General features: G+C 57.4%; 2 protein-coding genes across 4 annotated transcripts; one reads left to right on the plus strand and one right to left on the minus strand.

Moving 5' to 3' along the window:
* The first annotated feature begins 14408 nt into the window (after positions 1 to 14408).
* On the plus strand, positions 14409 to 18463 carry C1QTNF4 (C1q and TNF related 4). Its single transcript, XM_008270704.5, has 2 exons — positions 14409 to 14886; positions 17384 to 18463. The coding sequence occupies exon 2, from the start codon at positions 17389 to 17391 to the stop codon at positions 18367 to 18369; it is 981 nt and encodes a 326-aa protein (XP_008268926.4). The 5' UTR covers positions 14409 to 14886; positions 17384 to 17388; the 3' UTR covers positions 18370 to 18463.
* Positions 18464 to 18914: 451 nt separating this feature from the next.
* Positions 18915 to 21293, minus strand: FAM180B (family with sequence similarity 180 member B). 3 transcript variants are annotated; one of them, XM_002709102.6, is made up of 3 exons: positions 20975 to 21293; positions 20137 to 20207; positions 18915 to 19935 (listed from the first exon to the last, which is right to left on the minus strand). In XM_002709102.6, exons 1-3 carry the CDS (start codon positions 21060 to 21062, stop codon positions 19540 to 19542), a joined length of 555 nt encoding a protein of 184 aa, XP_002709148.3. In that variant the 5' UTR covers positions 21063 to 21293; the 3' UTR covers positions 18915 to 19539. The 3 variants fall into 3 exon arrangements, with proteins under 3 accessions (XP_002709148.3, XP_051709331.3, XP_069926549.2); XM_051853371.3 differs by lacking the exon at positions 20137 to 20207 and having other exon boundaries at positions 20975 to 21108; XM_070070448.2 differs by lacking the exon at positions 20975 to 21293 and having other exon boundaries at positions 20105 to 20212.
* Between the last annotated feature and the right edge of the window lie 278 nt (positions 21294 to 21571).

Genomic DNA, 21571 nt, shown 5'->3' on the forward strand with positions numbered 1-21571 from the left:
AAGCTGGAATGGGAATGGGGTAACCAGGACTCAACCCTAGGCACCTGGCCTGCAACACCACTGCGCCTGCCCTTCAAGGCGTATTGCTTCTTGCAGGGGATAAAAGTACCCAGGAAGCCAGCTGGTCGAGGGAGAAGCCTCTATATTTAGCCCCGAAGTGGTGAACCAAGCAACAGGCCTTGCAGAAGTGGTGAACCAAGCAACGGGCCTCACAGCTGGGCGCAGAGTAGCACGGAAGGCCGGCTCCCCTCCGCAGGGTGACAGGGAGGCGAAGCACAGGAGGACACGTGGGCGCCTTCACTTTTCATGGATGAGAAGCGAGGTCACTTCCACAAGAAGTCTGGACTGGATTTGAGAGCAGTGCTTGCTGGGAGGGATGTGTCAGCATCTCGTGCAGGTGCTTCGGAGGTGTCCTTGCCGTGTGCCGGGCTCCTTCAGTCACCTCCCTAAGTGCCACGGGGGTTCCTGCTTGGGCCTTTGTTTTCTCAGTTTAGGCAGAGCTGATGCAGCTCCTTTTCAGAGATGTTTGAGCTTACCAACGAACTCCCAGGGGCTGGATTTTCTCCTATTGATCTCTTACCCTTTATTTATTTATTTATTTATTTATTTATTTTTTTGACAGGCAGAGTGGACAGTGAGAGAGAGAGACAGAGAGAAAGGTCTTCCTTTTGCCATTGGTTCACCCTCCAATGGCCGGCGCACTGCGCTGATCCGATGACAGGAGCCAGGTACTTCTCCTGGTCTCCCATGGGGTGCAGGGCCCAAGCACCTGGGCCATCCTCCACTGCACTCCCTGGCCACAGCAGAGAGCTGGCCTGGAAGAGGGGCGACCGGGAATAGAACCCGGTGTGCTGGCGCCGCTAGGCGGAGGATTAGCCTAGTGAGCCGCGGCGCCGGCCACCCTTTTTTTAGAAGATGGCTCGACTTTGGGGAGATGCTCCACTTGCTGGTTCACTCCCCACGTGGCACCGTGGCTGGCCTCGGGCCAGGCAGAAGCCAGGAATCCGGGTCTTCCATGTGGGTGCAGGGACCCAAGCACTCTGACCATGCCCTGCAGCCCCCCTAGGTACAGCAGTAGGGAACTGGATCAGAAGTGGAGCAGCTGGGGCTCCGGCACTGTGGCAGAGTAGGTAAAGCTGCTGCCTACGGCACTGGCATCCCACGTGGGCACCAGTTTGTGTCCCGGCTGCTCCACTTCTGATTGACCTCCCTGCTAATGGCCTGGGAAAAGCAATAGAAAATGGCCCAAGTGCTTGGGCCCCTGCACCCACATGGGAGACCTGGAAGAAGCTCCTGGCTTGATCTTAGCATTTGGGGCCACTTGGGTAGTGGATAAGATTCTGACTTTCCCTCCGTAAATCTTTGAAATAAATGAAACAAATCTTACAAAAAAAGTGGAGCAGCTGGGATTCGAACCAGCACTCAGGGGATGCTGGAGTTACAGGTGGTGCCCCAGCCTCCTGCTCCACAGCGCAGTCCTGCTTTTTTCTCTACACGTGGAGGGTCAATCTCTAACTTCTGCCCTGGAGGGAAAGCTGCAAATGAGAGGTTCTTTTCAGGACAGAGTCATTTTCTACAGCAAGTATTTCCCCACCAGCCAACCAACCAACGGCTGCTTCATGCCACCTGCCCCTCCCATGTTGGGGCGTCCCCTGGTGCTCAGGTGCTGGGTCTCCAGACACACCCATCTGGTCTGCTGTCCTCCTGAGACCGGGAGCGGATATGGCAAAGCCCAGTGTGCTTCAGTCTCAACGTGGATTCCTCTGCAGTCTGGGACCAATTAGACTTTGTTTGAAATCTGCAAGTGTTCTGGAACCAACTTGTTGCAACCCTGAAGGATATTTTTACGTAGATTCAAATCCCTGCCATACACCAAAGTCCAGTCCAAGGACGGTGGGATGACAAGGCAGGGAGAGGAGGGGAGTGAGTAGGACCCCCCAGCTTTCTAGGGAACAAACCATGTCACATGGGGGAGAGGAAGTTTGGTGGCACCCCCTGCCTGGCCCAGTGGGAGGACTGGGCTGTCCCGGTTACTGCCACATCACTAAGGAAACTGCGTAAGTTACTGTGTTTATTTCCACAGTAGCACAAAGAGCCAGAGGTTAGATAAGGACAAGAAGCAGAACTGTACCTACTCCCGCTTTCCATCGCATCTGGGGCCCTGCCCTCCTGGCATCAGAAAGACGGGAAAATGTCCTTGGCTGGAAACTGAGACGGAGGGTGAGCGTGGACAGGGCGCCAGGCCTGATTTCCGATTTCCCCGGCACTCCCAGTGGAGCTCATGCCTTCTCGCCTGGAGGGGCCGGGGCGGGGAGTTTCATCAGTGCAGCTGTCCGTCAGCTGGCGAGAGGCTGCTCGCGAAGCCCTGTCCTCCATGGTGTTTACCATCCATTGAGGGTGATGCAGAATGGCAGGGCCGTAAGAGGATTGAATGAGACTGGGTATAAGCCCCACCTGCTGCGCAGAAGGGGGGTGCCCCTTGACACACTTGCTGTTGGGCGAAGCAACATGTGCTGTGAGACGTTAGCACTAAGCACCACGGGATCCACAGGCGGGAATGCTCCTGTCCACCAGGGGGATCCAGTGCTTCGTGCAGGGGTTGCAGCATAAGGTCCCTTGATCCTTCATGCCCCAGGCTCCTCCTCTGTGAGATGAGAGTGCGTGGTTCAGGGACCAGCACAGTGCGCGGTTGATGTGTGGCAGCTGCTAGAATTGCAGGAAGTGGGAGGGGAGGAGAGACACGGTCCAGGTCCAGCCAATGGCATGGGGAAGGTCAGCAGGGCTAGAGCAGCCGAGGGCAGGTGGAGTTGATCTAACTGTCCCAGTCTTTGTCCAGAGCACGGTGTCAGTAGTAGAGTACTCAGAACGGTGACTCGCACATAGTGGATACTCAAAGATACCCTGAATGAATGTCCGCCTGACAGACGTATGGTGTCTCCTGGCTGCCCGTCAGGGTCCTTAGAGGGGTAAAGTTACATCCCAGGCCCTGAGTCCAACTAGAAATCTCCCTCCTCCCCATGGGAGGACCAAGTTCACTCCTCTCCGGCTTCTGAAAGTCACTGCTGGCTTCTCAGAAAGCCTGCTGAGTTTGTAGTGTCCCTGCCCTGCTGCCCCTGCATCTTCCCAGCTCAGCTGTTGCTACAGTGTTTTATCTCGGCTTCCTGCTGCCAGGACCAAGCGGTGGGCAGAGATAAGCCGGGGCTCCAGGGAGCGATCAGAGACCAGCATGCGGGGGAGGACGGCTGCGGTGCCCCTTTGCCTGCACAGGCTCCTGGGAAAGGAGCAGATACTCATTACTCCATTCCCACCTGAGTTGCCCAAAGACTTCTTAATCCTGACCCCCTGAGCCCAAGCCACAACACCCCAATTCTCCTCCCGCAGTCGCCTCCACTGTAGCTGCTATCTGTGTTACCTTCCACCCCAGCCTCCTGTGGGAGGAGCCGAACTGAGAAACGGGGATATTTATAAATAGGAAGTGGGCGTAAAGTTCTGCCGTCACCAATGTTTTAAACAAGGCTCATGCCACCTCTCCTCCATTTGAGCTCTGAAATTCCTGTCCACCCCCTCATCTTCCATCTTTCCCAAAACCTGAATTGCTGCTCTCTCCTTGGTCAAAGCCACAATTAGCCTGAATCCCATGGCGGTTCCATGATGTGACGTGGGTGAAGCATGGGAAATATGTGGATATGCACTCAGCTGTCCAGGGAAAGGCTATTGCCATGACATCAATGCACCTGCCACCTGGTGATAGAACAGTGACTGATGATCCGCTGTGTGTGTTGCCCACTTACCCCTTACCACAAAACAGCTGTTAGCAAAATCCTGCCCTCCTAGTGGGGAAACCGCAGCTCAGTGGGGTTAACTGACTGCCCAGCGCTGGTAAATGACAAAGTCAGGACGCAGACCTGTCCGCCTGTGGGATTTCTAAAAAGCCAAAGCCATGCACACGTATTGAATCCTAGAGATGTTCTACATTATAGTAGTGGAGCAGCTTTTCTTGCGAAATTGTCTGTTTTTATTTCAGAGAAAGAGGAATCCGTCCTCTAGTTCATTCCCCAAATGCCTGCAACCACTGGCAACCAGAGCCAGGAACCCAGAACTAAATCCCAGTTCCCCACATGACTAGAAGGGACCCAAGTACTCGAGCTACCATCTGCTGCCCCAGGAACTGGAAGCAGAGCCGAGTCTGGAGCCCAGGCACTCTGGGGGGGAGCGTGCCCATCCCAAGTGGCATCTTACCTGTTGCACCAAACACCCGCTCAGTTACATTTCAGGAGGAGCTCTTGATTTTATTCCAACAATGAAAAGGGAGTGTTTGACAGCTGCATACCCGGAAGCCCAATTCAAGCTGGCTTTAGTAGAAGCGGAGGCTGTCCGCCCAAGTGACAAATGGCCAGTGGTCACTCCAGCAGTTCAGACAAGGGCATCAGCACACTCACTCTCCCCATTCTTTCAGTCTGCCCATCACTGCCTGGCTTCCCTCTCTCTGTGTAGCAGCAGGCTGCCAACTGGCAGCTCTACTCACGGCTTCTTCGAGCTTGTAATTCCAGAGAAAGAACAAATACCTCTTTGGAGAGCTCCAGCAAAAATCCCCAGGACTCTGGCTCAAAATGCAAGCATCTGTAAACCATTTGGTATGTCTGAGAAATGGACTACTCTTGTCCCCTGCTGGCCAGACCTGAGTCTCAGGCCCATCCTGGGGGTGGGGGTCCACGGTCAGCCCAGACCCCTAGTGCCCTAGGGCTCGGCCATCCACGTTGAGCTGGACGCTTGTATAACATGAAGGGGCGGGGCTCAGCAAAGGAACGCTGTCTGGGCAAAGACATGCATCACCCCTGCTAACACAGTACATGTGACGCCTGGGATTCCATGAACCTAAGCTGTACGTGGGGAGCTGGCTCGTGTGAAAACTTCTGTGCGCTGGTATGGACACAGATTAGTTCAGTCACCCCATGAGCCAGAGATAATGTCCCCATTTTTTAAGTGAAAAAAAAAAATGGAACTCAGAGATGTAACAACGTGCTAATAAGTGGCAGAGCTAGAATTCACACCCGGGTAAGTGAGATTTATACCGCAGCACATGGCCAGTCTAGGAGTGGCACAGTGTCAGTATCCTCTTTTTTTGGGGGGGGTACACAAGCCCCCAGGAAGTGGCTACCGCCCACCTCACTTCCTGTGTCCAGATAGGAGCCACATGGGGGAAGAGGAAAGGCATGTTGGCCATGGAAGGAAGGGGTGATTGATAAATAGTCTGGGAAAATGGATTAAAAGGGGGCTAGCATCGTGGTGTGTACTGGGCTAAGCCACCGCCTCTGACACCGGCATCCAATATGGGTGCTTGTTTGATACCCGGGTGCTCCACTTCTGATCCAGCTCCCTGCTAATGCGCCTGGGAAAGCAGTGGAAAATGGCTCAAGTGCTTGGGTCCCTGCATCCACGTGGGAGACCCAGAAGAAGCTCCAGGCTCCTGGCTTCAGCCTGGCACTGTCCTGTTCTTCCTTCCGTTGGTTCACCCCCAAATGGCCGCTATGGCCGGCGTTGTGCTGATCCGATACCAGGAGCCAGGTGCTTCCTCCTGGTCTCCCATGTAGGTGCATAGGCCCAAGCCCTTGGGCTATCCTCCACTGCCCTCCTGGGCCACAGCAGAGAGCGGGGCTGGAAGAGGAGCAACCGGGACTAGAACCCAGTGCCCATATGGGATGCCAGCGCTGCAGGCAGAGGATTAACCAAGTGAGCCATGGTGCCAGCCCCAGTCTTTTTTTTTTTTTTTTTTAATGAATTGAAAAAAAGAAAAGTTAGAATCCCAAATTTAGCAGCTAGATGGAATATGGTGCAGGAAAGAGAGGAAGCTCTAAAATGGGAAATTAGAGCACCCCCTTTGCAAAAAATCCTGTGTAGAAAACAGAGGGAAAAAACCAGTGTGGCTCAAGCTTTTTTAAAGAATTAAGCTGCGACTGGTTCTGTGGCATAGCAGGTAAAGCCACTGCCTGCAGTGCCGGTATTCCATGTGGGTGCCGGTTTGAGTCCCAGCTGCTCCACTTCCAATCCAGCTCTCTGCTACGGCCTGGGAAAGTAGTGGAAGATGGCCCAAGTCCATGGGGCCCTGCACCCATGTGGGAGACCCGGAAGAAGCTCCTGACTCCTGGCTTCAGATTGGCCCAGTCCCAGCCATTGCAGCCATCGGGGGAGTGAACCAGCAGATGGAAGACTTCTCTCTTTCTTTCTATGCTTCTGCCTCTCTGTAATTCTACATTTCAAATAAATAAATAAATATTTTTTAAAAAAATAAAGAATTAAGCTGTTGCTTGGGACGCCTGGATCCCGTAACAAATGAAGCTCTTGGGATCTGGTCCTACCTCCGTCCTTGCTCCCCATACAGCTTCCTGCTACTGTGCCTGGGAAGCAGCAGGTGATGGCTCAGTTCCTACTGAGGCCCTGCCGCCAGCATGGGAGACCAGGTTGGAGTTCCTGGCTTGTGGCTCTGGCCTCACCCAGCCCTTACTCTTGTGCCCATTTGTGGAGTGGGCCAGCTGATGGCAGATCTCTCTTTTTCTCTCTCACTCTCTTTCTCTCTCTGCTTTTCAAATAAATAAAAATGAATACACATTTTTTTGGAAAGGGTGTAAGGGAAGGCAGGGTGCAGTCCTTGGTAAGCCGACACATGGAGAAGGTGCAGAGACGTCACTGGTTCTATTCAGAGCAGGAGAACTCGGGAGAGGGCAGGGTTCTCTCAGGGATGAGTCAGAGGCTGGTGATTGCCCGGGAAAGCAAAATGCTCGGCCCAGTTGTCCTCATCCCTTCCGCACACCCTGGGAGGGGGGAGCCTGTCTGAACTGGGAAAAGCAAAGCAAAGCAAAGCATGGTTTAGAGAGGAAATTGAAAGCGCACGTAGAAGACAAGGTAATAGGAGAAAAGCCAAGGACCCAGCCTTTCAGAGTGAGCTGCAAATCCCAAGTGGTGAGAAACGTTTGCCGGTAGAGCCCAGAGCTCATTCATGTAGCCGAGAAAGCCATGGAATAAAGGGAAATGGCCGTGATGCCGGGGTGCAGAGACAGGCCAGAAAGGGAGGTACATTCTGGAAACTGTAGGTGGGCTGCCCCAATTTATTCTAGAATTTAATATTGAACTATGAATTGGAGCACATCTAGAGAAAGGCGCCTTTACTAGAGCTGGACATGTGGGTAATCAGTCATACTGACCGCAGTTGGCCACTGATGTATGGAGCACTAGGAAAACGCCTCGGACTACAGTGTCCCTGTTTCCAGGCAGCACGCTGTGAGTTGAGTGAATGGCCCCCAAGCTGGCCCAGGGGGCAGAGTTACAGCCCCTTCAGCAGCTGAGCCCCTGCACCCCACTGGGTTACTCAGCTGGTATAGATCTGGGGAGCTGTCTTTACCTTTGATTTATTTGAGAGACAGAGAACTCCTGTCTGCGTGCAGGTCTGTCACATGGATGGCAGGGACCTAACCCCTTGAGCTATCACCACCACCTCCCAGGATACGCATTAGCAGGAAGCCGGAGCTGGGAACAGAATCCAGGCACTCCGACATGGGACACAGGGGCCTGAACCTCGAGGCCAAATGCCCGCCCCACTCTGGGGAGACGCCTTTGTGCCCAGCTCCCCGCCTCTGTTTGATCAGCTCAGCAGTTCCCAGCGACAGTAGCGCTCACATGTTTGCAGATGGCACCGCTGCTGGGAGGATAAGCTAATATTTGGATGTCAGAGTCAAGATTCTAAAATAACTTGAAACAGTGGGCTGGAACCAGCGGGATGGAATTTAAAAGCGAGGTGGGAAGACCTGTGTTGAAGATTTTTTTTTTTTTAATCAGCTGCACAGCCCAGGGTGCAGAAAGTTCGGCTTCCCAGTGGCAAGGGGGGAAGGGCTGGGGCTTTCAGCTGGCCTCGGGTCCAAGAGGAACCAGGAGGAAGAGGGCAGAGCTGGAAAAGGCAATGCTTCTCCCGCCCGCTTACCTTCTGCGCACAAAGGGGAGAAACGGAGAACCTGGCGGGTAGAGACTGCTGTCCGTGGTCCCCATCCTTTCTGCACACACATGAGAAAATGCACCCTTGCTTTTTTTTTTTTTTTTTTTTTTTTGACAGGCAGAGTGGACAGTGAGAGAGAGAGACAGAGAGAAAGGTCTTCCTTTGCCGTTGGTTCACCCTCCAATGGCCGCCGCGGCTGGCGCGCTGCGGCCCGCGCACCGCGCTGATCCGATGGCAGGAGCCAGGAGCCAGGTGCTTTTCCTGGTCTCCCATGGGGTGCAGGGCCCAAGCACCTGGGCCATCCTCCACTGCACTCCCTGGCCACAGCAGAGGGCTGGCCTGGAAGAGGGGCAACTGGGACAGAATCCGGCGCCCCGACCAGGACTAGAACCCGGTGTGCCGGCGCCGCAAGGCGGAGGATTAGCCTAGTGAGCCACCTTGCTTTTTTTTTTTAAATTAATTTATTTTATTTGAAAGGCAGAGTTATAGAGAGGCTGAGGCAGAGAGAGAGAGAGAGAGAGAGAGAGAGAGAGATCATCACTCCCTAGATGGCCGCAACGGCCCAAAGCAAGGAGCCAGGAGCTTCTTCCAGGTCTTCTGCGTGGGTGCAGGGGCCCAAGCACTTGGGCCATTTTCCATGCTTTTCCAGGCCATAGCAGAGAGCTGGATCGGAAGTGGAGCAGCCAGGACACGAACCAGCGCCCACATAGGATAACGGCACTACAGGCAACAGCTTTACCCGCTGTGCCACAGCACCGGCCCTGTACCCTTGCTTTTTATTGTGTCACATATAAGGCAGCAAAGGGTACACCTTGTTTTTTTTTTAACTTCACAACAATTTAACTTAGAATTTATTTTATGTCAATAGATTAAATGATCTTTCATTCTCTTATTTTTATTATTTGAGAGACTTAGAGCTCCCTTTCACTGGTTCACTATGCAAATGCCCTGAGGGTAGGGAGGGCGCTGAAGCTGAGACCCAGGGACGAAATCCACGTGGGTGCCAGGGACCCAACTCCACTTGAGGTTCCAGCATCAGCAGGAAGCTGCTCTCAGGAGCCAGACAGGCATCAAACCAAAGCACCCCAAGGTGGGGCGCCGGGATCCTAATTGGCTTCAGGACCCCTAGGCCAGCTGCCTGCTCTGATTCTACATTCTGCTGTGGCAGGTGCACAACATTCCACTGTGTGTATCGTCGTAACGTATTTAATAGCTCCCCTATTGCTGGGCATGGAGGCTGTTTCTAGTATTTTGCCATAACAAACAATGCTGCAGTGAATCACTTGTCGTTTTGCTATGATGAACACTTTCCGATTGTGTTCAGCAATGCTAAAATGAACGATGTGTCGGTTCAAATATGTGCACGCGTAGCTGAAGAAGTGCAGTCACTGGGTTAGAGGGCATGCTCTTTGTTGTCATGGGGATGGTGGGGAGGCATCTGGCCAGCAGGTAAGGCCCCACTGGGGCTCCTGTACCCCATGCTGGACTAACTGGGTTTGAGTCCTGCCTTTGCTTCTGATCCCAGCTTCCTACTGAAGTGCACCCTGCAGGGACTCGGAACTTGAACCACCATCTACACTCCTTGGTGCATTGTAGAAAACTGGAAACAGAGGCTAAGATGAGACTTGATCCCAGACACAGCAACATAGGATGCAGGCACCCCAAGGCACAGCTTAGCCCACTGCACCACAGCGCCTGCCCCTCACCCTCCGGGTTTGGGTCCTGGTCCCACTTCCAATCTCAGCTTCCTGCCAGTGTGCATCCTGATAGGCTGCAGGTCATGACCCAATGCTTGGGTCCCTGCCACCCACGTGGGAGATCCAGATTGAGTTCCAGGCTTCTGGCTTTGGCCCTAACTGTTGCGAGCCTTGAGGGAGTGAACCAGAAGATGGAAGAACTCTGCATCTTTCTGCCTTTCAAATTGAAAACATAAAAAGTTAAAAAATAATAAGTTCTTAATTTTTGCACACGAGGCCCTACTTTTTCCTTTTGCACTGGTCCTGACTGGGGTGGCTGCCACAACATCAGAACCTTTGTGGGTGGCCTGGGCTTTTCACAGCACGATGGCTGGACTCCAAGTGTGAGAGTTTTAAGAGAGGGAGAGAGAGAGAGAGAGAGAGAGAGAGCGAGCATGCCAGGTGGAAGTAGCACCACCTTTTGTGGCCTAGCCCAGCTCCTCCTTTTCACGGAGAGTGGCAAGGCCACAGTGTAGGGAGAGCAGGGCGAATGGGAGACGTTGTCAGTGCTTTGGGTTTGCCACCTGCTGTCCTGAACAGGTTGCATTCCTCACCTGGTCTGCACAAGGGCCCAGTGAACCCAGTTTTGCCTCCTAGGTTGGGACTGGAACCCTGCTGGGAAAGGACCGAGAAGATAGGGAACTCCACGCTCCCAGCCCCGCTCCTGGGTCATTTCCCTGGGCGCTCTCGGGGATTAGAACCATCAGCAGGGGGCCCAGAGCCTAACCCAGGAGCCCGACCCTGGAGGCTGAGAACTCCCAGGGACTCAGCGCCAGACATCTGTTTCTCCTGCTGCATCTCCGCTTGGCTACCGATTCCTCCTCCTTTGTTTCTCCCTGGGGCATATTGCTGTCTTTCTCATTAACTTCCCTCCAGTTCCCAGCACGGTCCCCAGGCTCTGGGCGCTGCTAATTCCCTGTAATCCACTGGCACACCAGGCAGCTAATTAAACGTGTGTGGCATGTTCTCTCCAGCAGGCAGGCTCGGCGTCTTCCTGCTCTGTAGCCTGTCTCGCCCGTTTCTTTTCCCTTCTTAGGGCCCTGTGCGGTTCTGAGCTCTCTGGACGCCGCCCAGCTGTCCCCGCCGTCTGCCCACCTCTCTTCTGGGCACACCTTTGCCTGCAGCTGCCGATGAGAGCTCCATAGCTCTGGATCAGAGCCTCATGCCTCACCGCCATAATTCTGTTCACACCCCCTTCCTTCGTGAACTTGGCCCCGCACAGATCCCTCCCCCAGCCCCCTCTATGCCACCTCCACACCTTTGTTCACCTTCTTACCTCTGCATCTCACCCCCTCACTCTGCCATCTCCACCTCCCTCTCACCTTGTCACAGTCCCTGCCATTATTTAGAACTCCTCTCCGCCGTGACACTTCCCCCATCCCCCAACCCCCATGGGGAATTCTCCCTCCCTGAGCTCCCATAGCGCTTTGCAGCTCCCTCCTAGCGCTGATCTCCCATCTGTTATGGTTCTGCTGCCCTTGTTAAATTAGATCTTTGAGTACAGGGTCTAGGTCCTCCCAAGTGCCTACGTCACAGTGCACCTTCCAACACTTCATTGTCTCCTGGCCCAAGGTGGCCTTCATGTCCACATCCCAAGAAGAGGGAGGAGATGAGGAAGAATAAAAAGAATGGGCCTAGGGCCAGCGCTGTGGCATAGTGGGTAAAGCCGCTGCCTGCAGTGCCAGCATCCCAGTTGGGCACCGGTTCAACTCCCAGCTGCTCCACTTCCGATCCAGCTCTCTGCTGTGGCCTGGGAAAGCAGTAGAAGATGGCCCAAGTGCTTGGGCCCCTGCACCTGTATGGGAGACCCGGAAGAAATCCCTGGCTCCTGGCTTTGGATTGGTGCAGATCCAGCTGTTGTGGCCAACTGGGGAGTGAACCAATGGATGGAAGGCCTCTCTCTCTCTCTCTGCCTCTCATTCTCTCTCTATGTAACTCTGACCTTCAAGTAAATAAATAAAATCTTTAAAAAAAAAAAAAAAAGTGGGCCTGCCAGTCCAGTCGGCCGCCTTCTAGCACTTCCTCTCCCGGTGCTTTCTGCAGACATCTCGATGACCACGCTTAGCCACAGGAGAACCTGAGTACACGGCTCCCTTCAGCAGGTCACCCCTTACTTTACGGATGAAAAAGAAAAGGCCCAGAAAGTTGTCAGAGAGAAGCAGGATGTAGGCCTAGAGGTTAAGGTCTGGGGTTTGGAAATAGACGGACCTGGTTTGAATCCAACCCCTGCAGTAACCTTTACTCCTCATTTGTTTTGTTGTATTTATTTTATTTGAAAGTCAGAGTTAAACACACACACACACACACACACACACACAGAATCTTTCATCCACACTGTTCCTTTCCCCAGATGGCTGCAATGGCTGGGGCTGGGCCAGGCCAGTCAGGAGCTTCATCTGCATCTCCTACATGGGTTGGAGGGGTCCAAACACTTAGGCCATCTTCTGCTGCTTTCCCCAGGCCATTAGCAAGGAGATGGATCAGAAGTGAAGCAACTGGGACACGAACAGGCGCCCATATGGGATGCTGGTGCTGCAGTCAGCAACTTTACCTGCTGCGCCACAGCGCTGGGCTGTACTCCTCATTTGTGAAATTGGACTAGTGATACCTACTCCCACTCGGGGGGTAAGAAAATTAAATAGAGGAATAGAGCACGCAACATGGCCAGGTGCGTTGTTCATGGTCCTAGTTTGGCTCTTCCTAAGAGCAGACCGTGACACAAGGATCTGGGTGCCAGTGGCAACCCCAAGGAGCAGGGTGAGGGAATGGGGAAGTGAGGCAAGGCAGGCAGGAAAGAAAACAGAGCATCCGGACGGGAATGGATTTGCACACTGGAAAAATGTACTCAACTCTGCCCTAGCTTCCGTCAGACTGTACAAGCCTCTCCGCTGGGAATCAGAGGTGTCCACGGCAGGGCCAGGAAGCTGTGGTCCTCATCCATCGCCTTCAGTGCTGGGGCCTGCCCTGCACCTACTGCCATGGCCCTTGGGAGGGACACACAGGAAGCACACTCAGGTGCAGGTGCCCTCCAGCCAGGCCTGGCCTGTGGGCGGGGCACAGACAGCAGTAATAAGACACCTGCTCTTCGAATGCGCTCTTTTGCTCACACAGCAGAGTAGGAGCTGCAACCTAGCCTCTCTCCTTCTTCTTTGCATCCTACCCTCTCTGTGAACTCTGTGGCCACCGCGCCCTCACTTCCCTGCAGTGCTCCCCCGGCCCTCCCCCCTCAGTTTCCCCTCCACACCCTCCAGCTCCTGGCATCATCTTTCTCAGTTCCTTTTCCCATCCCAATCCCCCTGAAGCAAGTCTTGCTGTCCCTGCCCCGGCCACCCCCAGGGAAAGTGTCAAAGGGCTTCCAGCCAGAGCCATGCCCCATTTGGGACATCACCCGCTTGCCTTCTGCCCTCCCCTCCCACCGGTGGGGTCACAGAAGGGGTAAGATGCCCTAGGGAGGGTTGTGGCTGCATCCCCGCCTTTCTCTGTCTTATGCCTCCCTGCAGACCTGTGGTGAGAGCTTTCCAAGCTGGTGAAGGGGACAGGTGTGACCTAACAAGGGCTGGACAGAAGCCTCGCCCTGTGACTCCCAATATCCACGTTATCCAGCCGGGAACGCCTCCACCAGTGCTTTACAGTCATTTCTTTTTCTTTCTTTAAGATTTATTTGAAAGTCAGGGAGAGAGAGAGAGAGAGAGAGAGAGAGAGAGAGAGAGAACTTCTGTGAGCTGATCACCTCCCCAGATGGCCGCAATGGCCAGTGCTGGGCCAGGCCAAAGTCAGGAGCCTGGAACTCCATCTGGGTCTCCCATGTGGGTGCCAGGGGCCCAGGCACTTAGGTCGTCTTCCTTTGCTTTTCCCAGGCCATTAGCAGGGAGCTGGATTGAAAAAAGAGCAGTCGGGACCCAAACCAAAGCCCTTATAGGATGCTGGCACTGCAGGTGGGGGTCTTATCTGCTACACGACAATGCCGGCCCCTAGCAAGCCACAACACTGACACCCACCCGCCCCGCAGGAACCTTTTTAAAAGTTTTAATTTTCATGTTATTGGAAATACACACACACATACACAGAGGAAAAAGAGGCAGAGAGAGTGACATAGGCAGCAACAGAGACAGTCAAAGATTTTCCATCTGCTGGTTCATGCCCCAGATACCAGCAACAGCCAGGGCCAGGTCAGGCTAAAGCCAGGAGGAGCCCAGGACTGAATCCAGGTCTCCCACACCGATGTCAGGTACCCAAGCACCGGAGCCACCACTGGCTGCCTCCCCTGGCCTACATTAGCAGGAAGCGGGAACTGGAAGCAGAGCTGGGACTCGAATCCATGCACTCCAGTATGGGATGTGGGCTCTGTCCCAACGGTGCCTTAACCATTGGGCCAAGTGCCTGCCACCAGCAGGTATCTCTCCAGCAGGAAATTCAGTTCTGCCCACAAAGATTCTCCTCGCTCACGGCCCCTGCCAGGGCTGCAGACTTCGCCTTCTTCCAAGGCGGGATGGGCTTTTTCACACTCGGTGGGAAGGAAGGAAAACCAGGTCATTAAGCTCTCCCCGGGCTGGTGACATTGACCCCGTCCCCAAGGCCACTGAGGCTGGACAGGTGTCCCAGCCCAAATCTCACCTCCCACTTTCCTTGCCGCCTAGAGCCCGGCTGGGTCCAGTCCCCGGGTCCTTCTCCCATCACATCGGGGAGGAAGCTGGAACCCAGAGGGCCCTGGACCACCCTCAGTGTCCCCTCTGCTAACTTGTGTAGATGACGCCTGCTGTCCAGACCGGAGCAGGAGGCTCTGGGGAAGGGTCCGGCGCTCGGCGCACGCTCCGTGCGGTGGCCCCGCTCCCCCTGCTCGGCGCCCCTCCCGCTCACTTCTCTCCCCTCCTTTCCCCCTGCCCGTCTCTCCCCGGCCTCTCCTCCGCCTCCCGCTCGCTGGACTCGCTCCGGAGCGGTCCTTCCCCTTCCCTCGCGCCTCTCCGCGCCCCGTGTCCCTGCCGCCGCCGCCGCCGCCGCCTCCTCGGGCCCCGGAGGAGCGACCCGAGCCCCCGCCGCCCCCGCCAGGCCCGGCGCCGCCGCAGCGCGGGCGGTCAGTGCGCAGCCCCGGCGCCCGGCCGGAGCGCGGAGCCCGCAGCCGGATCGCGGGCTCGGACCGAAGCCGATCCGACCGCCGCCCCCAACCAGGTGAGCGCAGCTCCGGGGGAGGCGGGCGAACCCTCTTTACCGCAAGCGGGGGCGGCCGAAGGCGCGGAGAAATTGGGTCCTTTTTCTCCGAAAGGAGGATCTGGGAGGTTTTTCATGAAAGAGGCTCAAGGGCTTCCACTCCGAAGGGATGGAGGGAGGGAGGGTCTGGGGGAGACGGGGTCCGGGGCGAGCCTTTGTGGGGGACGTTTTCGCATGGAAAATGATTAATTGGCTTCTTGGACGAAAGCGGGGCTTATCTTCTGGAAAGGATGAGGGGCTTCGAGGCGGGGAGAGGGGGGTCTGGCGGGGCTCGGGGGGCTAGCTGGGGAGTGGGCGCTGGGCAGGAGGGGGGGCTCGAGATGCCTGCAGTCCGACATCGCTGCACCTCCCCGGTTGGCTCCGGGGCTCTGGTCTGCCCAGCTCCCTGTGTCCCGGTTCTGTTCTCTTTGAAGATGACTATTTTGAGCCCCACCTGGACAGACCCAGGAATAGCCATTTCCTTCCCTGGGGCTCTGAGCCCCACAGGCGCCCCCATCTCTGATCTGCTCAGGGCAGGGGGTTTGTGGGAGGGATGGGGATCTGAGAAACAGGCAGTGGTGGGGGAACCAGAGGCTGGGCACTGGGTACTGGTGGGCTGCACCCAGCTTTGGGGGGGAGGTGGCTGGGGTGGGGTGGGCTGGGCAGGTGTCCCTGCTTGGAAAGCATCCGGGCCAGGAAGCATTGAGCTGTTCCCTGCTCCCAGAAGATGGAATGCTGGAGGCTTTTGTTTGCTTGCTTGCTTGCCTTTTTCTTCCCCCATACTCCCCAGACTCATTCCCTAGCCTCCTCTCCTTTTTCTGCAAAAAAGGGAAAGTGAGGCAGAGGACAGGTTGGCTGGAGATACCTGTTCCTACAAGGGAAGAGTGGTGGAGAGCGAGGCACGGTGAATTTAGGGTTAAAAAAAAAAAAAACTCAGTTCAAGGCTGGCCTCAGTGCTCCCTGGGTGACCTTGGACCAGAGCGCTTCCCTTGTTGGGCCTCAGCTTTCTCATCTGTGAAATGGGCCCACCTCCCTTGCAGGTTTGCAGAGACCAGATGCACCCAGAGGAGCTCTGTAAAAGGCACAATCCCGGACACCTGTGAGGTGCAGGCCTCGTTCTCCATGAGCCCCCGTCCCTCCCCACTGCCCACACCAGGGGTACTGCTAACCCACTGGGCGTCTTCATGAGAATTAGAGAAAGCAGCTCCTCAGAAAGGAGACCTTGTGCAGCTGGACTAGTGACTTGGGGTCTTTATTCGGAGAGTCAGGAAGGCGTACTCCACCCCGGAACTACCTGCCCCGACAGCTGGGCAGGTGGACCATGAGCTGGGTTCCAGCTCCCACAGCCCATCAGCTGCACCTGGCACTTCCTCTTGGTGGGCCCCGGCGTCTCCAGGAGACACAACAACGCTGCACACTCTTGGTGCGTCTTCTAGAGGATTCCACGTTGCAGGCCGGCTCCACTTCAGTGCTGTAAGCTGCTTGAGCCCCGTTGCAGCAGGGGGCACACTGGGGTCCCCATCAGGGGCTCCCCGGCATTAGGCTGTGCCTTCCCAAGCTCTCAGGGCTAAGGGCCTCTGCGTCCCTCACCTCACGCTTCCCTGGACCCCACTGCCTTTTTCAGGGCCGAGCAAAGCCATGCACAAACCAGGTTCCCATCTGCCACCTCAGCATCCTCACTGAGCCCGAGAGGCGGGTCTCTGCCCAGAGAAGTTAAGCAACTTGCCGAAATTTGCAGAGCTTGTGAGGCAGCCAGCCAGGCGGGAGCTGAGCCGGGGACCAGCCGTCTGTCCTCTCCACTCCGCCACGACTGGCATACACAGCTGCCGGCATTTTGCTAGCCATCTCTCCCCAACAGTCCCTGGCTCTCTCCTGTCTGAGCAGAGGAAAACGAGTCTCCTTCTTTTTGACTCCGATTCTCGCGGGAGGAAGTAACCTCAAGGCCCAAGTGGACTGGCCTCCCCAGTGCGGGAAAAGCCCTAGGCGGCCCAGACAGAGGTCTGGTAGCGGAGCTGACTGTGGGCGGGGGAGGTGTGGGGTTTGGTCAGAGGCTGGGCACAGGGTCAGGGGCAAACTTGCTGTCCAGATGTGGGCTGGAACAGAAACGGTCAGGGAGGACATCCACACAGAGGGCCGGTGCCTGCACGAGCCATCGGAAAGTGTCAGCAACGAGGGCCCCCTGAACACCAGGGCCCGTGGGGTGCCACCGGGAGGGGGAGGGGTGAGTCTGCCCTACAGGACTGTAGGCCCCTTAAAATCCAGGTGGTTCTCAAAGGATGGTCCCTAGACCCACAGCAACCTGTCAGAAACGCAAATCATCAGGTCCCATCCTTGGCCAACTTGTCCCTGGGGCACTGAGGCCCGCTCAAGTCCAGGCCAAGTGTGTAGGAAGATGTAGCCGTGGGCCATGGGCCGGGCTGGAAGGGCCCCGCACCCCGTGCCAGAGGGCCGCCCATTCATGCTGCGTCTCCCCTCGCAGGTGCCATGCTGCCGCTCCTGCTGGGCCTGCTGGGCCCGGCCGCCTGCTTGGCCCTGGGCCCGGCCGCGGGCTCCTCGGAGCTGCGCTCCGCCTTCTCGGCTGCCCGTACCACCCCGCTGGAGGGCACGTCGGAGATGGCCGTGACCTTCGACAAGGTGTACGTGAACATCGGCGGCGACTTCGACGCGGCCACGGGCCAGTTCCGCTGCCGCGTGCCGGGAGCCTACTTCTTCTCGTTCACGGCGGGCAAGGCCCCGCACAAGAGCCTGTCGGTGATGCTGGTGCGCAACCGCGACGAAGTGCAGGCGCTGGCCTTCGACGAGCAGCGGCGGCCCGGCGCGCGGCGCGCCGCCAGCCAGAGCGCCATGCTGCAGCTCGACTATGGCGACACGGTGTGGCTGCGGCTGCACGGCGCGCCGCAGTACGCGCTCGGGGCGCCCGGCGCCACCTTCAGCGGCTATCTGGTGTACGCCGACGCCGACGCCGACGCGCCCGCGCGCGGGCAGCCCGCGCCCCCGGAGCCGCGCTCGGCCTTCTCGGCGGCGCGCACGCGCAGCCTGGTGGGCTCGGACGCCGGCCCCGGCCCGCGGCACCGGCCGCTGGCCTTCGACACCGAGCTGGTCAACATCGGCGGCGACTTCGACGCGGCGGCCGGCGTGTTCCGCTGCCGCCTGCCCGGCGCCTACTTCTTCAGCTTCACGCTGGGCAAGCTGCCGCGCAAGACGCTGTCGGTGAAGCTGATGAAGAACCGCGACGAGGTGCAGGCCATGATTTACGACGACGGCGCGTCGCGGCGCCGCGAGATGCAGAGCCAGAGCGTGATGCTGGCGCTACGGCGCGGCGACGCCGTCTGGCTGCTCAGCCACGACCACGACGGCTACGGCGCCTACAGCAACCACGGCAAGTACATCACCTTCTCCGGCTTCCTGGTGTACCCCGATCTCGCCGCCACCGGCCCGCCGGGCCTCGGGCCCTCGGAGCTCTGAGCCCCACCCCGGGAGGGGGGCAGTGCGAGCCCTAGCGTGGCCGCCCCGCCCAGCGCGTTGCGACTCCGCCAATAAAGTGCACCTGCGCCTGCGGCTCCGGAGCTGTGTCCTGACTGCCATGTGATGGGGGGGGGGCGGGGGGAGGGTAGCGGCTGCTGCAGCCCCCGGGGGCGCAACGTGGGAAGAGGCTGGAGGTCAGGGGGTAGGATTCCGCCAGGCCCTGGTAGGGGAGGGGGTGGGAATTTGTCAGAGGCGCATTCCCTGGACCCGTCGTGGGTCCTCTTCCACGTCCCTGGCCTGGCCCAGTGCTCCCTCCGTCTGACTCCTGCCGTTCTTAGAGCCTGGCTAATTCCTTATGGTGACAAAGGACAGCATCCTACTACCTCTGCCCCGGGCCCGAGAGCCCAGATGACAGTCCACTCCTCCTTGCAAGTAGGGTGAGGCTACCTGGTTGCCCAGGCTCCTGCCTCCTTCCCTCCCCCTCCACCCCCCGCATAGGAGGGTGACTTGCTCAGGTCGAGAGTTAGAAAGAGGAGGACACAGGCTCCGGGGGCCAGAACAGGGCATTTTATGGAGGGGCCACAGACAAGCGGGCTACGTGTACCCCAGCTGCTCTCTCTCCATCCTCTCGAGACTTGCTTGTTGACATGGACCAAAAGACAGCCCTCTCCCCAAAGAGGTAGTGATCCTTTGCCCATTTCTCTCTGGTCCTCCAACAGACAGAATCCCCCCAATCCAGTCCATTCTCCCAACCCCGGTGGGGAGCTCAGAGGCTCAGGAACCCCAGAGCTTTGGCTGGGTTTTGAAGGGTCATCTAAATGAGGAGGGGGTCCCAGGGATGCCTCAAGACCTGGCACACACTGCCTGGGTGGGAGTTGGAGGGTGCGACCTGGCCCTACTTGGGGGCAGCTTCCCTTTCAGCATCTCAATCTACTTCTCAGCCTACATGTCCTGCCCCTTGCTCTGTGCCTGTCACCTGGGCTCTTAGCCTGTCAGGGTGCAGGGGACAAGACGGGGTGGGGACAAGCAGAGAGCTGCAGCAGAGGATGCAAGCCACACCCAGAGATCTGAACAAGGTGCCACATGGAAGCCCCTGCCGGGGATGGGTCTGGCACAGGTGGTGGTGGTGATGGGAGGTGGGGGAGGGGAATGGCAGGTGAAAGGGAAGGGTCAAGGGAAGGGGTCAAGGATGGAAGCCCAGGGCACCAGTGTTAGGGGCTGGCCCTGGGGGCAGAATCCCTTGCACAGGTCCCACAGTGTTTCCTGTGCCAGGAGGGCAAAGACCTGGGCCCAGCGACCCCTCTCCTCGGCCTCACTGGCTGCGTGGAGCCGGTAGACACAGGAGAGGCCCGTGAGGAGCAGCTGCTCAAAGTCCCAAGGGCTAAGAGGAGGCCCCTTCCGCAGGTCCTGGAGCTGCTGCAGCCGCTGCTCAGCACCCTCCAAGTCGCTGGGCACGCGGTGCTGCAGGAGGAGCCCGAGTCGGCGGCCGGGACGTGTGGACGCTAGTTCCTCATCCTGGATGCGCAGCTGCCCCATGACATCCAGCTCCAGCCCGGCCCAGAGCAGCTGCAAGGGGAACCGTGTGAGGGGTGGGGCTGTGGCCTGGGGAGCAGGGCGGGGGGCACAAGCAGGCAGTAGTAGGACCCATCCTGGGTTACCCTCCCGACCCCAGCAGACCCACTCAGAGACATCCCCCTCCCCAACCCTGAGCTTAGGGACTTCTGGACACTCCTACCCCCAGGACCCAGGCTGCGAGGAGTGAATGACCTCAAACATCACTTCCGGGGCCGCTGGCTCCTGCAGACCACCTCCCATGCTGGTGCTGTCCGGGGGCTGCCCTGGGGCAGCAGAGAGAAGTCAGGCCTCAGCCACACTCCACCTAGAACACCCCAGCCTCCTAGCAGCTGCCTGGTGGGGGGCCCTCCTGGCTCTTCCATCTGGCAAAGGGCAGGAATGCCATCCCCTGCCCCTCCCCCATGCACAGACACGCATGTGGCTGGCCGTTCAGCCTCCCAGGCTTGGGTCTTGTGATCTCCAGAGTGTCACACCAAGCCCAGTTACCATCTCGGCAAATACCCAGGACTCCTCCTTCAACTTGCACAATGCCCTTGGTAAAGAGCTCCTGGCCAACGGGTCACAAGACCCTGCCCCTGCCTCCCCCCCCCCCACAACTTTCTGGTGACAGTGTGACCCAAAACAGTGTCAGAGGCCCCAAAGGCAGGGACCTCTCCAGGAAGTGCCTCCTCTTTCAGTTGTGTGCACAGCTGGGAGGCTCAGGCAGGGCAGAGTGTCGGTGGCACCTTCTGCCACCCCAGCCCTTGCAACGATTGTCCCAAGCCCAGGACAGGTCAAGAGACTGCCTGGGACATCAGCTGGATAAGCCAAAGCCTCAACTCTGTAGCCAATGTTCAGGGTACAAAGAGCTATTCCCCTAGGCTGCATCACCTGCACTTCTAGTTTGGGGCATGGGCCCCCACCATCACCCACCACAGCACACATCAGCCTAGCAGCCCACAGTTCTTGTGCCCTCAAATAGAGCCGACTGTAACTGCTGCCGGCAGTGGCCTGCCTTTGCTCCTAGCCACCCACCATGAAGCCCAGGTACCTGTGTGTTGTGGGGTTGTAGCCACCCCGGGGAGAAGGAGACAGATGGCTACCACTGGGTAAACCAGGAACTGCTGCACCTCAGCCATCGCCCACCACGTCCTGAGTCCGCTTTCCTCTGCCCACCACCCCGCCACGCCTCCAGCTTTCCACCGCCGCCTGCCCCGGCGTTGCACTGTGTGCCTTCAGTGCTGAACAGGGAGGAGCTGGCTGTGGCCTCCGTCCCTCTTTCCATCACTTAGGAATGAGAACTCTTTGGTTGTTGGCAGCAGTAGCCTGTTCCTGCCCAGATGGGCAGGATGCTTAGTCAATAGGAAAAGGGAGTTTGGTAGCCAACAGCTCCAGCTTGGCCCTCTCAAGGAACAGAAAGATTTCGGCCAATAACACTACCCTACTGTCTGTCCTCACCCTCAAAATATCCTGTAACTGAGGCCGGCCCCCCAACACCCTGTCTAGCTCCGCCTAGCCTCCAGGGAGCCCCTCAGCCGCTAAGAGCATCAGCTGCAAAGCCTCAGCCTCTAATCGCATGGCGAGCTAGCTGGGCGGCCCCCAGGAAGGCAGAGCCAAGAACTCCTCTTTTTTTTTTTTTTTTGACAGG

The sequence above is a fragment of the Oryctolagus cuniculus genome, chromosome 1 (genome assembly GCF_051225735.1).
Source record: "Oryctolagus cuniculus isolate XC-2025 breed Fujian yellow rabbit chromosome 1, ASM5122573v1, whole genome shotgun sequence".
NCBI classification, from domain to species: domain Eukaryota; kingdom Metazoa; phylum Chordata; class Mammalia; order Lagomorpha; family Leporidae; genus Oryctolagus; species Oryctolagus cuniculus.

What these genes read in the sequence shown, in the direction of transcription:
- C1QTNF4 (XM_008270704.5), top strand. Translation starts at nt 17,389, where the DNA reads ATGCTGCCGCTCCTGCTGGGCCTGCTGGGCCCGGCCGCCTGCTTGGCC.
- FAM180B (XM_002709102.6), bottom strand. Translation starts at nt 21,062, where the DNA reads ATGGCTGAGGTGCAGCAGTTCCTGGTTTACCCAGTGGTAGCCATCTGT. An exon ending in TACAACCCCACAACACACAG is followed by an intron (nt 20,208 to 20,974) that starts GTACCTGGGCTT and finishes CTGCTGCCCCAG; the next exon opens with GGCAGCCCCCGGACAGCACC. An exon ending in CCCCGGAAGTGATGTTTGAG is followed by an intron (nt 19,936 to 20,136) that starts GTCATTCACTCC and finishes TTCCCCTTGCAG; the next exon opens with CTGCTCTGGGCCGGGCTGGA.